Source organism: Octopus bimaculoides, chromosome 28, assembly GCF_001194135.2.
Source record: "Octopus bimaculoides isolate UCB-OBI-ISO-001 chromosome 28, ASM119413v2, whole genome shotgun sequence".
Taxonomy (NCBI): Eukaryota; Metazoa; Mollusca; class Cephalopoda; order Octopoda; family Octopodidae; genus Octopus; species Octopus bimaculoides.
This window is the reverse complement of record NC_069008.1, coordinates 600,795-617,422: the sequence shown is the minus strand read 5'-3', so window position 1 is coordinate 617,422 and position 16,628 is coordinate 600,795. Positions and strand designations below refer to the sequence as shown.

Here is a 16,628-nt window from a genome sequence, read left to right as displayed (position 1 = left end):
GGCGTACATGTTGATGATGCGCTGCCCGGCACGAAGGGCAGTGTCTCGCACAAACTCCGACTCGTCAGCCAGCGCCTGTGTGTGTGTGTGTGTGTGTGTAGGTGGATGTGTGTATAAATACGTGAGTGCATTATATATATATATATATATACATGTATGAATATGTATGTATACATGTAAATACATATACATTATATATAAATGTGTGTGTGTGTATATATATATATATATATATATATATATATATATATATAATGAGAGAGAGAGATTATGTAAGTGTATATACATATACACACACATATATATATTAGGTAGAGGTGCATGTATGTAGATACATATGTATGTAGGTCAGTGTGTGTGTGGGTGAAAAAAAAATATAAAATACACATATGAAAAAATTTTAAAAACATAATCACTATTAATAATACAGGCTCTTAATTTAGGGCAGCAGTTTTGGGGGTGAATTCATTGTGCAACCCTGTCTGTACTCAAGTAGTACTTTATTTGATCAACCTTAAAAAAGGGGAAATCAAAAGTTGACCATAAAAAGGGATAACTAAAAGAAAGGAGCAGTCTGAATATACACACACGGCCACAAAGAAGGACACATTAGATGATGTAGTCCTAGGTAGACTACGATTGAATGAACAAGATGGGATGGTCACAACTGGAACGTCTTTGGTCATAAGTCTGCTGGATCAGGATTGACCTGGAGCTAAACAACAAGGAAGGACACATTAGATAATGTAGTCCTAGATACATTGTGTCTGAATAAAAGACAGGATGGTCACAGCTGGAACGTCTTTGATCATAGGTCCACTGGTTCAGGACTGACCAGGGGTTAAACAACAAGACCAAAAGGAGAGAAAGAGAGAGAGAGAGAGAGGGGGGGAGGTTTAACTGACCTTCAAGATGGAGGGTATGATTTGGCCAATGTAGGGCAGAAAATCATCTTTGAAGACCAACGGCAGGTAAATGTACATCATGATGTAGCCGTCACGGATGTGGGGTGCAATGTCATTGCGGTCAGCTGTGTGGACAATGTCCGGCATCAGTATCTGCAGTTTGGCCAGACCCATTCCGCCAATCACTTCACTTAAACCTGAAAGAGACACAAAAAAGTGGTGAGAGGAGGGGGGGGCAGGGGGTACAGGTGTGTGTGTGAAGTTGTGTATGTGTGAGTGTGCATAAAGTGTGTGTGTAGGTTGTGTGTAGTGTGTCTGTGTATAGTAAGGTGCATGTGTAGTCAGGTGTGTGTGTGCGTGTAGTTAGGTGTGTATGCAGGTATGTATATAGTTTGAAAGGTATATGGATGTTGTAAGATAATTCTGTGTGTGTGTGTGTGTTGTATATAATTCCACAAGTATCCTTATGTGTGCACAATAGGACAGGTGTGCAGATAGAGGCACTGTGTGTGTGTGTGTGTGTGTGTGTGTGTGTGTGTGTGTGTGTGTGTGTGTGTGTGTGTGTGTGTGTGTGTGTGTGTGTGTGTGTGTGTGTGTGTGTGTGTGTGTGTATACTGTGAGACAGCATTAACAGCAACAACAACAAGAACCATGACAAACCTTGAGCAGCTCCCGATCGGTCCACGGAACTTCTTTCAGACACCAAAGTCTCCATCAACCAAGGCAGGAGGTCATCAAAAGTGCCCTCACCCATTCCCCGTACCATTGTGCCAAGGGCCCGCGACGACACATTCCTCACTTCAGGCACAGGGTCAAGGAGCGACTGTTTCAGTCCTGGGATCACAGTTGGTAGGTAGGGAGACAAGTCCTGTGGGGGACAGACAGAGGTAGACATAGTTGTAGTAGTAGCAGCAGTAGTAGTAGTAGTAGTAGTAGTAGTAGTACGCATTAAACAATGTCGACCACTTGCCTTCTGGTAAGTCAGTCAACACGTTACAGGATAGACAAAAGTGGTTCTGAACTGTGGTGAATATTATGACCCCTGGGGGTTGGCAGGGAAGAAGCTCATATAACATTTTGTAGGTGCTAGACAAGAAAAGAGTAAACTGGGTGTCCATAGTAGTATTTTAGGGGTCACAAAAAAATTTTTGTTTTAGACTTATTTTATTACAAGAACCTGCGCTAGCTTGATGATAACGAAGTTATTTTACTAAATTCTTCGTTATATTAAAAATTAAATGAAAGAAACTCAGAGATCATCTCAACAGAAATAAGGGAACAAAAAGGGTTCACCTTGATTTAAATTTGGCAGCTCGAACAAAGCGTGAACAAACTGTAGCATTGAAAATGGTTGGCGTAAAGATTTGTGAGGTGAGAAAAGATCAAAGGCTACGCTGGAAGCAAAAGGTGATCACCTTGAATTATAAATACAGGTAAAATAGTCCTTTCTACTATAGGCACAAGGCCTGAAATTTTTGGTAGAAGGGGAAAAGAGACTAGTTGATTAGATGACCCCCCCCAGTATGCAACTGGTACTTATTTTACTGGCCTTGAAAGGATGAAAGGCAAAGTCAACCATGGTGGAATTTGAACTTGGAACATAAAGACAGATGAAATGTTATTAGACACAGGTGTGGCTGTGGGGTAAGTAGCTTGCTTCCCAATCCACATGGCCCAGTGTTCAAGTCCCACTTGGGCAACTGTCTTCTACTATAGCTTTGGGCCAACCAAAGCCTTATGAAAGGATTTGGTAGATGGAAACTGAAAGGAAGCCTGTTGTGTATATATATATTTGCATGTGTCTTTGCGTCTGTTTGTCCCTCCAACATCGCTTGACAAGGGATGTTGGTGTGTTTATGCCTCCAAAAACTTAGCAGTTCAGCAAAAGAGACCGATAGAATAAGTACTAGGCTTACCAAGAATAAGTCCTGGGGGTCAATTTGTTTGACTAAAGGCGGTACTGGGGTGTCCCTGCCTTCGACATGTAATAATATTATATAATATTGTAATTGTATAATATTTATATGATTACAATCGGGTGTTTTAAACATCAAATGACTACGGGGTCAAGCAGAGTAAAACAGGAATGAAAGAGGGGTCCCTCGGCATGAAAAAAAGTAGGGAACCACTGGTTTTGGTAACTGTGTTGACCACTCACCTTCTGGTCAGTGAGTGAATACATGTTGCCAATAATCTGGGCTGCCATCTTCCTGGTGTCCGTAGTTCGGTCTTGGAATGCCCGCTCCACCACTGGCATTATCAGAGCCAGTGATGCTGCGTCGATGAAGTGCACAAATTTGGTGTCCAGCAGGGCTTGCAGTGAGGCGTATGTCTTCTGTGTGGGGTCCTGTAGTGCGGCTAACAATACTGGTACAATGGCTATGATGTAGACAAAGAGGCAGAAGTATTTAGGGCTTGCACATGTATGCAGACTTAAATTTACAACAGACTTGGCACATCCACGCACACATCCATACTCAAGAGGTTCGTTGGTTCGTTCGTTCATTCGTAAAAACACCCATTACATTCTTGGAGTGGTTGGCATTAGAAAGGGCATCCAGCTGTAGAAACCATAGCGAATCAGAATGGTGTCTGGTGCAGCCTTCCACCTTGCCAGCCCTGATCAAACCCATGCCAGCATAGACAAGGATTGTTAAATGATGATAATTCTGCCATGTCTAGGGGTGGGTGGGGTGTGGTTCACACCCCACACCACCTCAACTTTCTCCCCATCCAGTCTTTCGAATCAATGTTCCAACCCCGTCCGTTTTCCTTCCACCTAGTGCCACCTCCCACCAATGATGTGGATGCTGAGGTCTTGGGCTCTGGTAAGGTGGTCACCAAAATGGTGCAGTTTCCACTGTCTGACCACTGTGGCCAACTCCCGATTTCTCCCATCTCTTCCTGAAGTGAATCGTTCTTTTACAGGTTGCCCCCAACTCATCCACATCACTCGAGAGAGAGAATAAGGATGGTGGTTAGCACAATACGATGGACCCTAAAACTCATCCTTCCACACACACACACACAAACCCGTTTACCAAACAAGCTTTGTGTGTTCTTACCTTGTATCTCCGGGTTGCGTATGACGGAGCCGATCTGTTGTAAAGCCTGGGCGCCAGCACGTTGGACCTTGTTGTGGGAATCCGTGAGGACTTCAATCAGCTTTGGTACAATGTTAGGGAGACAGGCTGACAGCTGTTTCGGAGCACAGAAGGCCATGGCTCCTAGCAGTTCCACAGAACCTGGTATTTGGATTAAAAAAGGAAAGATAGAGAGATATGCAGTTGCGTCTTTTGTGGTGGTGGGCTAGGGTGGTAGCATCATATAACAATAGGCCATTCCCCTACCAACTCTAACAAGACCTGACACCTAAGTTCTTATTGTAACAGCCAGCCACGAATGTGGTTGTTCTGAGGCCCTACATTCCATGATGACGAAACAATGAAGGGGAAGTCTTACCTGCTTTGGTCCTCCAAGCATCTTCTTCAAGACCCTTCAGTAGAGAGGGCAGCACAAACTTTACTCCATGGCCACTGAGGTTGGTCATTATAGCTTTGGCCGTATCATCTGCAGCCTATTGTACGTGTTATCATGATGGGGGTAAGAGAAAGAGAAAGAGAGAGAGAGAGAGAGAGAGATTACATACATGTACACACACACAAAATAAATAAATAGATAAAAGGGAAAAACTGGCACTTACGACGTCGAGGGTTCCAGTTGATCTGATCAACGGAACAGCCTGCTCGTGAAATCAACGTGCAAGTGGCTGAGCACTCCACAGACACGTGTACCCTTAACGTAGTTCTCGGGGAGATTCAGCGTGACACAGTGTGACAAGGCTGACCCCTTTGAATTACAGGCACAACAGAAACAGGAAGAAAGAGGGAGAGAAAGTTGTGGTGGAAGAGTACAGCAGGGTTCGCCACCATCCCCTGCCGGAGCCTCGTGGAGCTTTTAGGTGTTTTCGCTCAATAAACACTCACAACGCCTGGTCTGGGAATCGAAACCGTGAGTCCACTGCCCTAACCACTGGACCTCCATATATATATATATATATATATATATACACACACACACACAGAGAGGGAGAGAGAGAGGTACAGATATACTCACCTGTCTGACGTACATGTTGTGGTCACCGAAACACAGCAGTAAGTGTGGTAATATCACCACCACGTATGGTTCGAACAATTTGCCCAACATAGTACACAGCATCTCAAATGCGAAGAGGGAACCTGGGGTAGAAACAGTAGTAAAGGTTGTAGTAGTAGTAGTAGTAGTAGAGTAGATGTGGTAGTGATACAAGTCATGCTTCTGGATGTTTCCGTCCCTATAAAGGAAACCGCTTTCCTTGTAGCAGATATATAATATATATATGAGCCAATGAGAGAGGACTTCTATATGGTAGCTAGAGCTGGTAGAAATAGCAGCCAAATCTGCCTCAAATCACACCTTGCTGTCTTATGTATTAGTCAATGAAAGAAACTTCTCCAGGTAGCTAGATCTAGTAGAAATGATAGCTAAATCTCCCTCAAATCACACCCAACTGTCTTATGTATGTATGAGCCAACGAGGGAAGCCTCTAGATGGTAGCTAGACCTGGTAGAAATAGCAGCCAAATCTTCCTCAAATCATACATACATATGTATATATGTATGTATAAGCCAATGAGAGAGAGAGAGAGAGACTTCTAAACAGTAGCAAGACCTGGTAGAAGTAGCAGCTAAACCGCCCTCGTCTTATGTATGAGCCAATGAAGAAGACCTCTAAAGAGAAGCTAGATTTGGTAGAAATAGCAGCCAAATCTCTCTTAAATCCCACAGTACTGTTTTAGAAAAAAGAAATTTATTGTATATGTAGTGTTGGGTTCCGTGTGTGTAGAGAAAAGTTAGGATGGCCATGGATGGAATGTCTGATCATAGATCTTATTGATGGCCGACCCAGGGCTCACCTTACCCCTCCCAAACTATACTGACCTTCTCTCCGCCGTGGGTTCTTCTTGTCCTTGATAGCTTCTGTCAATGTGTTAATAATGCCCATTTTCTTCAGGGCCACGATGCCGAGCCCTTTGACGAGGCCAGCTAGTCCGTAGGCGGCACCTTTTCTCTCTCCATAATTCTCAGACTCCAGCAGCAGCCGCAGCAACTGCTGCACAATGGTTGTGGCATCTGCACCGATGGCTGGCACCAGAGGGGGCAAGCAGTACGACACTGCTATTTGAACCTGCAACAACAACAACAACAACAAGAACCTCTTAATGGTCATTGAATCAGCTAGAAATAGCAGTCAGACATCTTGTCAATCAGGTGAAAGTCAGAGCCAAGACTTCCATAAGTTACACAATAGCTGGTTTAGATGGAGTGGTCACATGCGGAAACACTTTTCATCATAGTTCGGCTCAGCTAAGGCCACACTGGAGCAGTACAACAGCAAACATTAATATCTCAACCCTTTAACATTCAGTCAATTACTTAAAGTGGATGGAAGCTGTAGAAGAGGGAGACTGAGGAAGACATAGGATAAAACACTGAAGGCTGATCTTGAAATGCTGGGCCTTATGAGATAACGAAGGACTGAGATATGTGTCACATTGCTGTACTTGAGAAGATTGATACCTTAAAACTGAGGTACCAGGTAAAAAGCATTTGTGCTGGTGCTGGTACCACATAAAAAGCACCAAGTAGCCTCCATAAAGTGGTTGGTATTAGGAAGGTCATGCAGCTGTAGAAACCATGCCAGGACAGCCTATGGAACCTGGTGTGGCCCCTGGCCCTACAAGCTCCTGTCAAGCCGTTCAACCCATGCCAACATGGAAAACAGATGTTATATGTTAAAGATTATTCTGTCAAATGTAATCTTTACTTATTCACATGTTTGCAAAGTATTTGGTAACCTCATTGCTGCTGGTGCCACATAAAAAGCACTTTTCCCATTTTTATCCACTGCCCCCTCCAGCTATCAATCTTGGATCTCCTCCTCCTCATCAACCTCTCTGTTATTTCATTAAGTCTCAGTCTTGACCAAATAAGCACCTCATACATTTAATGTGGACGGTTCAGTCTTATCAGGCATGACAGCAGAGTGCTGGAGCTACAATGGAATAAGCTCCTCCCCCCACCACTCTGTAAAGTGGTTGGCATTGACTGGAGACCCTACAGGGTCAAAAAAACACATTGACCTTGTTGAGAAGAACATAAAAATCACTCTAGGGTTGGCGCCACAGTACAACACACCCATACTCTGTGTAGGGGTTGATGTTAGGAAGGACATCCAGCAGTAGATGCCAAGCCAAAAATAGAACCTGCAAGCAAGTTATTGACTTTTGATCAATCTATGAATACAATAACGCTAAATGACAACTTAACCATGACCACCCAGGCCTAATATGAACAGAAGATGATGATTATGGTTAAGATAAAATAAAGTGTTGGTCAATTCTCTTTAAATCTCCAGCTTGTTCCCCATTCACCTTCAAAAACAAAATAAATAAAATAAAAAGAGAAAAAAGGGGCTTTTGTTACTGACCTCTTGCGATGGTGTTGAGAGGGCGCTGATCAGTCGAGCCACAATAGGCTTCACCTTGGGATCACTCTTGTCCAAATGTTTGGCCAGAGAACCCATTAGGATGACAATACTTTGCCGAACAGCATCATTGCTGGCTGTGTTGGCGGCTGTTGATAAGAAGTTCTCAAAGACTGGTAGAAGTGTGTTGACATTATCCTATAGAAGAAATGGAAAGACAGAGAGATACACAGACAGAAAGAATGCAGGCGTGTGAATGTGCACGTACATAAACTTAAACACACACGGATCCATATATACACACACACTGAGGAAGCTACTGATATCCTACAACAGTCACAGATTTCATATATATATATATACCAGAGTAAGCACATGAATGTGAAACAAGGTGGAAAAATAGTACTCGAATTCCGGAGGTAGAGTAATATGCTTTGTCAATAAAGCTGCAAAGACATCACAAAAAACTGTTACTCAGAGTTTCACTTTCTTGTTCGTCGGACAATTTAGGTGCACCTGAACCAGTAGATCACTAAGAGCACCGTCTCAGCGTGATCGTTGCCAGAGCACCAGCTGTCTGGCTTCCGTGCCGGTGGCACGTAAATAGCACCATTTGAGCGTGACCGTTACCAACGTTGCCTTCCTGGCACTTGTGCCAGTGGTATGTGAAAAGGCATTCGAGTAAGTTCGTTGCCAGTACCACTGGACTGGCTCCTGTGCAGGTGGCACGTAAAATACACCATTTCAAGCGTGGCCATTGCCAGTACCTCCTGACTGGTCTTCATGCACATAAAAGCACCCACTACACTCTTGGAGTCGTTGGCGTTAGAAAGGGCATCCAGCTGTAGAAACTCTGCCAAATCAGATTGGAGCCTGGTGCAGCCATCCAGTTTCACCAGTCCTCAGTCAAATCGTCCAACCCATGCTAGCATGGAAAGTGGACGTTAAACGATGAGGATGATGATGATGATGATGATGATATAGCAGTAAATTGTAAGCCCAAGCAAGTTAGCTAAGTCGATATACTAAAAAATATTAAATACATTTAATACAATCCCCCAGTAACAGTTGTTAGACTTGTAAAACTCCTCCTCAACTCAATTCTTGATATCATTTCCATTTTGTGTAAGTCAGACCCTTTTTTTTATATGTAAACATGTACATTTGTTTGTATTAAATGTATTTAATATTTTTTTGTATATCAACTTGCCAAACTTGCTCCTTCTCCTAACATTTACTCCCCTACCTGATCGAGTTCAAATCTTTGGAACACTACCAAGTGTATTCTATACAGAGAATACCTGCCTCCAAATTTATATATCATCATCATCATCATCATCGTTTAACGTCCGCTTTCCATGCTAGCATGGGTTGGACGATTTGACCGAGGACTGGTGAACCAGAAGGCTGCACTAGGCTCTAATCTGATCTGGCAGAGTTTCTACAGCTGGGTGCCCTTCCTAACGCCAACCCACTCTGAGATATATATAAACACTTAAATGTATACATTTGTCTACACACAGAGACTTACAGAAAGTACAAGGTGCAGCAGCACATTACCTTACCTTGCCGTGTTCATTGACTGCAGCGAGTGCAGCATCACGCATGTTGGTTTGCACCTCCGGTGCACGGTCCCCTAGCGCCTTTGGCACGTAGAATGCAAAGAGTGGCGCAATGAGGTGTTTGGGGAGTAGTGGGGCCATCTTGGTGAGGCACAGTGCAATGCCGCTGCGTGACATCCAATCGTCAGGAACTGGTTCACCGATAACACGTCCGAAACTGTCTACTTCTGGTGGGGGGAGCTGGTGAAAGTAGAAAGAAACACTAGCAACAGTTTATGTATATATATATACACACACATATACCAATATATATGCACACACATAGGTACCTACATATATAATATATACACACAAACATAAACCTAGGTAGATACATATACACACACATGTACCCAGGAAGAGGCCCACACACACACACACACACACACACCAATCTCACAGCAAGAAAAACAACAACTTTCAACTTACAAACAACTTCTCGCCGTACTTGTCCAACAGTTGGTGCATCATTGGCGCCACCTGTTTCTTGTGCAACTGCAGCACTGCTGCAACAGTTGATGCCGCAGCTTGACGTACACTTTCTTCAGGGTGGATGACATCTTCGATGAGGGTGGTCACCATCTTTGGAGGTGGATTCTGTATTTTCAGTTTTGTCTCTAACCTGTGGTAAATAAACCAATTATACATAAGACATCTTACAATTCATCTCCCTAACAGTCCACCCCCAACTCCCAGCATAACTTGAATGTATTCCCACCCCTACTACTCACACTTTGGCAAGCTCCTGTACTTCAGTTTCCTGGTCAAACTTGGCAATCCATATTTTCTTGACCACCTTAAGCCACATTTCAAAGTCATCATCTTTGTTGGGTAGGACACTGGTCAGTAAGGTCATCGCCTGCCGACAGAGTAAAGAGGATGAAGATGAGAGAGAGAGGGCACTGCACGTGAGCGGGACGGGTGTAAACATGTATAGGCACACACGCACACACACAAATGTATAGGCACACACATATACACAGACACATACATATATATATATATATATATATATATATACACATACAAATTCAAACACACACATATACAAATGTGTAAACATATACATACATTTATCATTTTATGTCTGTTTTTCAAGTCGGCATGGGTGAGAGGATTTGATCCTTTGATCAATAGAATCCTGTTAACTGTACAACCCTGTTATCCAAGGGGCCGATAGAGCTTGGTACCAGTGACATGTCACAACTCATTTCTACAGCTGAGTGAACTGGAACAACATGAAATAAAGTGTCTTGCTCAAGAACACAACACACAATGCAGCCTGGGAATCGAACTCACTACCTCATGATTGTAGGCCTGACACTCTAACCACTGAACCACACACACGTGTATACACTCATACACAAACATCTATATATATATATATATATATATACACACACATATACATATATATATATATATATATATATATATACACACACATATACATATATATATATATATATACACATATATACATACACACACACATCAACATGTCCGTACTACCTGACCAGCAACAGCAGCAGAAAAGGTAAACAAAATGTGAACTGACCTGTAAGACAGCTCTCTTGACCGAGAGAGATGGGGCCTCGAGCGCCAACAGCATTACAGAAATGTCTTCGTTGGAAGGGAAGGCACAGTCCATGTTGCCACTGAGGCTGTGTGCCACCTCGATCAGGGCAGTGTTGGAGAGCTCCTGGATCTTCGTTGAGGTCACTGTGCCAATCAGTTTGATTAGCAGCTGCAGGAGGGGTTTGTGGGGTAACAACTGAGGGTCATACTGCAAAGGAGAAAGAGAGAGAGAGACAGGAGGGTCACAAATGGAATGTCTTGATCATAAGTCTGCAGGATAACAAGGAAGGACACATTAGATAACGTAGTCCTAGATACATTATGTCAGAATAAAAGACAGGATGGTCACGGCTGGAACGTCTTTGATCATAGGTCCACTGGACCAGGAGTGACCAAGGGCTAAACAACAACAAAGAAGGACAGATTAAATAATGTAGTCCTAGATACACTGTGCCTGAATAAAAGACAGGATGGTCACGGCTGGAACGTCTTTAATCATAGGTCCACTGGACCAGGAGTGACCAGGGGCTAAACAACAACAACAAATGTAGAAGGGACTCACCAGTTTTCTTAGGATTTCCTCATCTTCATGGCTCAGTCTAGAGTCACCACCACCGCTGCTGCCACCACCACCACCACCTTTCTCTTCCTCCTCCTCCATGTCCTCCTCCATTCTCACCATCCCCATCATCATCACCTTCTCCCTTATCTTCACCTGCTCATCCTGGTGAATGTCCCCAATCTCTCCCGGCTTCTTTTGGCCGCCGCCACCACCACCACCACCATCGTTCTTCTCGTTTTCGTTGTTCTTGTTCTTCTTCCTCCTCCTCTTCTTGCTGTTCTTTGACTTAGCACTGCTCTTGTTGTTGTTGTCATCGCCCCCTCCAACCCCACCGTGCGTCTTGAGCCTTATGCGAGCGTGGCATATGATCAGCTGAAGGGCACGCAAGCAGGTGGTGCTGGCATCGTTCAGGGGCCAATGTTGTCCAGACAGGGCCACGGACAGCAGGTGGAAAAAGTAGGCAAACGTGGAGGCCGGAAACGGGTGTTTTGGCCCTCCACCAACCCGGGCTTGAACACGATCATGCAGTAACTGAACCAGTCGCTCAACCTGCTGCACTTCCTCTTCCTGTGTCCACTGCGACTCCAGCTGGCAGTATGGCTTGAGAGCTCGGACAGTGGCATGGCTCATCATTTCACCTACAATAAACAAATAGTCACAAGATAAAAGTTTAATTCCTGATTTGTAGGGACGTGGTATTTCATTATGCAACCGTAAATTACTGTAAAATATAATATTAAATCGTTTTATAAGTCAACACCACATTCTACTGTGTTAGCAGTGTTTTTCATATTATTCTATTGATATTCCATAGAAATTATAGTTGGCTCTGATTTTTAGCGAAACCGTTTCGTATTGATATGTCAGATGTAAACAAGCGATGAGACAAACAATGAGAACAAACAACAGATGTTTTTGTCTTTGATCTCGTTGTTTGTTTCCGCCTGACGTTTCGATATGAAATGTTGTAGCAGGAAATCAGTCCTGGCTATAATTTCTATCGATAATATCTGTAGAAAGTGGGTGAAAAATATTGACACACCTGTAACACCTGATGTCACACACACACTCACATGCAAACACATGCATACGCACAGACAAGAAAACATACGCAAACACACACACCGTCTCTTTTTATGCCTACACCCAGCCATGTGCAACAAAAACGAGCGAACACTTACCAAACTGTTTGTCCATGAATGCAGAGTTGCCAAGGGTGATGAGGAGGCGAGAGACAGGTGCAGCAGAAAGCGGTGAGTAGAGCAGAGGAATGAGGACCTGACACAGGTTAGACATGAACATGCACACAGCATTGCAGTCACCCCTGATTGCAGAGTGCAGCGTATTGCAGCAACGCACCAGTTTGTTGTTCAGCTGAAATATAAACAAGTATATTTAGTGACGAGTATGTGTGTTTGTGTGTGTGTGTATATATATATATATATATATATATATATATATATATATATATATATATATATATATATATATATATATATATAAATTCAATAATAGGACAAATTCTTTTACAAGAATTTATCAAGTAGCTAGCATGAAAAAAACCTCATAAGGGAAAAAATCCATCATTTATTCCCGAAATATATATTTAAATATATATATATATATATATATATATATCAGCTGGTAACATTTATGTAATGAAACACGAAAAAATAAGCGAAATACAGGCGTGTGACTGAGTTGAGGGCAGATTTCCTTCTGCCTTTATAAGACGTAAAGGAAACAATGTTGTAGGAATGTACGCAGCATGTGTACTACAGCAATAATATGCGTAGTTTAAATACTGAGATTGAAAATCAGGGGTGAATGATGTCTCCCTAATCTACAAACAAATAAAATATTTTATATTTAATGCATAGTAATCAGAGCAACCTTCATAATTAGATTGAATTAGGTGCATATTTTGACATGAGAGGAAAATGTTGCTATTGATCTATTATATTCAAGACAGGTACTGCCTACATAGGTGGCACGTCACTGATATATCTATCTATATATCTATATATATATATATATATATATACTTAATTTGTGTATTAAGGCTACCATTGGTTTCATGTTAGCATTTATCTTAACAATTCTTCAGGCCAATCACACTGAAAAATTGGTCTTTGTCTCCATCACAGATTAAAACACAAAAAATCATGGAAAGTTACATCCATCGAAGTGATGTTGAGCATTCACACTCATTGTTCGATGTTTACTTACACACACACACACACACATCAAGCAGAACCCTCTTCTTACCATCCGTATATTACTGCGGATCTGTGACTCCTTCTTCAGTGCCATCTGTAGTTTCTCTTCCTGTTGCTTCGTCAATCTCATATCACCCCCTTTCGCTCTTTTCTTCTTCTCCACCTCCTGCAATGACAACAACATCATCATTTAACATCCATTTCCCACATGTTGGCATGGGTACTGGGATCAATGTAATCGACTAGTCCCCTGCCCCTAAATTTGAGACCCTGTGCTTCCAAGATTGTTGTTATTATTATTAAAGGTGGTGAGTTGGCAGAATCATTAGCATGCTGGGTGAAATGCATTTCGCCTATCGCTAGGTTCTGAGTTCAAATTCTGCCGCAGTCAACTTTACCTTTCATCCTTTCAGGGTCGATAAAATAAGTACCAGTGAAACACTGGGGTCGATGTAATTGACTGTCCCCTCTCCCAAAATGGCAGCCTTTGTGACAAAATTTACAACCATTATTATTATTATTACTATTATCATTAATGTGTGGGCTGGCAGAATCGGTAGCACGCTGGACGAAATGTGGTGAACCATTTCATCTGTGTTCATGTTCTGAGTTCAAATTCTATCAAAGAGAACTTTCATTCTTTTTTTTTGGGGGGGGGGGGAGTCAATAAAATAAGTACCAGTTGAATACTGGGTTTAATTGCAATTAACTAGCTCCATCCTCCAAAATTTCAGGCGTTGTGCAAACAGCAGAAAGGGCTTTACCTTTGTGATTAATAAAGAAATTATTATTATTATTATTAATAGCATGATTGGTCAGAGTGTTAGAGAATGCAGGTTCAATGCTTGTAGCTGGCACCTTGAGCCAGTGTCGTTCATCATGGCCCAAGCCCTAACCCAGGAGATCAAGGCACTGGGTGAAAGCCTATCAGAGGGATTGAACCATGAAACCAAAAAGTAGTTTTGTCACACTGATTCTGCCTCAGAATTAGGTTATTGGTAGATATGTCAGAGGAGTATTCAGACACTTATACTGCAATACATGCTAGACTGAGTCTCTACGTGAGAGGGCCAACCATGTCGTAGAAACAGGATGTGAAAGAAACAACAAGAACAACACCACCACCATCACTTACCTTTCGTAGCTCAATCTCGGCCATTTGTTCAGCATATGAATAAAGTTTGTTCTCTCTTCGGATGTTTGTTTCTTTCACTTCATTCTTCAAGACACTGTTGCAGAATTGAAAAAAAAGCAAAAATGGAAACTGTATCAGAACCAGCCATCTACATATCACAATTGGTGTACAGATGCTGTTGAGAGGCCAGCAGCATCCTCCAAGCCATCATCATCATCATCATTTAGTGTCCGTTTTCTATGTTGGCATGGGATAGCTGATGTGACTAGAATTGGTGAGCCAGAGAGCTGTACCAGGCTCCAGCCTGATTTCGGCTTGGTTTCTACAACTGGATGCCTTTCCTATCACCAACCACTCCATAGAGTGTAGTGGGTGCCTTTTATGTGTCATCATTACTGTCCTCAACTATGGCTTCGCAAGTCTTCTCCAAGCACAGCAAAGTGTCAAAGTTCTCAATCACTTAGCATCACCTCTGTGAGGCCCACAGCTGCCCACCCAGGGGAACAACTATATCCTGATGAACTTGCTCTCATAGTAGAAAACTTTTGCTCAAGGTGCCATGCAGTGAACCCAGAACCATGTGGTTGGGAAGAAAACTTCTTACCACACAGCCATGCCTAGGGCTAAAGTCAGCATGGGTGACACTCTTTAAAAATTATTTTTAATTCTAAAGATCTTGTTCAAAAACTTTCCAAGACAAAAGTGTCCAGTTCTGTCAAAGATTCCGTCACAGAATGGGAATTAGAATTCTCTCCCTTGCATTAGAGAACTGGTTTTGGTTTTAATTACCATTTGGTAATTACGGCAGATCCTCGACGAGACGGAGATCATTTTAATAAATTAAGAATGTAGACATAGGCGTGGCTGTGGACAGCCACGCCCATATGCTAATTTCACAAGCAGGCAGTTTTGTTGGTTGGATCAGCTGGAAGCTTCGTATTGCCAACCAATGGAGTGCCGGGTGTGGGGTGGGTTTTATATTTTGTGAAGTAATCTCAATGTCAAAAAGTCAAACAAGATAAACGGTAGCACAAAAACACAACAGGCTTCTGTACAGTTTCCAGCCAGCAAATTTCAGTTACAAAACTAGACGGTAATAGTCGCTCAGCCAAAGTGCCAGGGAGAAGGCTGGAACCTACAGCTACATGGCTTGGAAGGCATTGTTCTTGACCACAGAGCCATGCCAGGGAGTCAATTTGCTCTGGTTACATGAACGGTAAGAACAACAAGAACAAGTAGTTACCTCTCTAAGACAGTCTTGTCATACAGCTGTCCTTCAGGGCACCTAAAGATCCCGTACTCATCTTGCGTCACCTGTAAGAACTCTGCCAATTCCAGCTGGTCACAGATCTGAGCGACAAGCTGTGGAAGGAAGCTGTCGGGTGCAATGGAGACCAAAGATGCTACACCATTCTCTACACACTGCAAGGATAGAAGACATACACAGAATATTAGAAATAAACTCATGTACACACACACACAAATATATACACAAATAAATATACACATGTACAAGCATATAAATACATACATATATATATATATATATATATATATACATATACACACAAAACTGGCAAAATTATGACCATCCCCACAAAATATAATAACAGTATGTATATGTAACAAAAGGCAGATGGGAACTGGATTGACAAAGAGAGAGAAAAGGAGACAGACAAACTGGAGAGCCTTACCGTTTCAAAATTTGCATTTCTGACAATCTCCAGGCATTTGTCCGAATGGTCTTTGACAAATGTCTTGGCATTTTGCCCCAACTGTTTCAGGATGTCCTGCCACATGTGTTTACTGTAGGACACTGTGGAAAAGAAGGAACGAATCAAAAGACGGTTAGATGAAGGGGGACACACACAAATAAATAGGGTTAAAATTATACAGGCTGTGGCATACATAAGAGTGTGTGTATGTGTATATATACACACACACAACCTTCCTACCTGATTTCTTCTTCAAGTCTATGGACATCAGCCATTATCAATTCTTCATCACTGTCTACCTGCAGTATTCTGCAGTGTACTTAAATCAGAGCAGAACTGCATATTTACCACATTAAGTGTATATATATATATATATATATATATATAT

At 42.3% G+C, this 16,628-nt stretch overlaps 1 protein-coding gene across 1 annotated transcript in view; it reads right to left on the bottom strand.

Annotated features, from left to right (window-relative positions):
- The window catches only part of LOC106872572 (eIF-2-alpha kinase activator GCN1), a 45,565-nt gene that overhangs the window by 13,178 nt on the left and 15,759 nt on the right, over nt 1–16,628 (bottom strand). The window contains exons 18-36 of the mRNA XM_052977717.1: nt 16,220–16,341; nt 15,769–15,947; nt 14,526–14,619; nt 13,440–13,556; nt 12,353–12,545; nt 11,172–11,809; nt 10,590–10,817; nt 9,763–9,890; nt 9,461–9,653; nt 8,996–9,232; nt 7,434–7,628; nt 5,885–6,131; nt 5,022–5,143; nt 4,368–4,482; nt 3,971–4,150; nt 3,064–3,284; nt 1,566–1,773; nt 906–1,102; nt 4–75 (exon numbers count right to left, since the gene is read on the bottom strand). Coding sequence (XP_052833677.1) covers nt 4–75; nt 906–1,102; nt 1,566–1,773; nt 3,064–3,284; nt 3,971–4,150; nt 4,368–4,482; nt 5,022–5,143; nt 5,885–6,131; nt 7,434–7,628; nt 8,996–9,232; nt 9,461–9,653; nt 9,763–9,890; nt 10,590–10,817; nt 11,172–11,809; nt 12,353–12,545; nt 13,440–13,556; nt 14,526–14,619; nt 15,769–15,947; nt 16,220–16,341 — 3,686 coding nt within the window. The remainder of the gene's footprint in view (nt 1–3; nt 76–905; nt 1,103–1,565; nt 1,774–3,063; nt 3,285–3,970; nt 4,151–4,367; nt 4,483–5,021; nt 5,144–5,884; nt 6,132–7,433; nt 7,629–8,995; nt 9,233–9,460; nt 9,654–9,762; nt 9,891–10,589; nt 10,818–11,171; nt 11,810–12,352; nt 12,546–13,439; nt 13,557–14,525; nt 14,620–15,768; nt 15,948–16,219; nt 16,342–16,628) is intronic.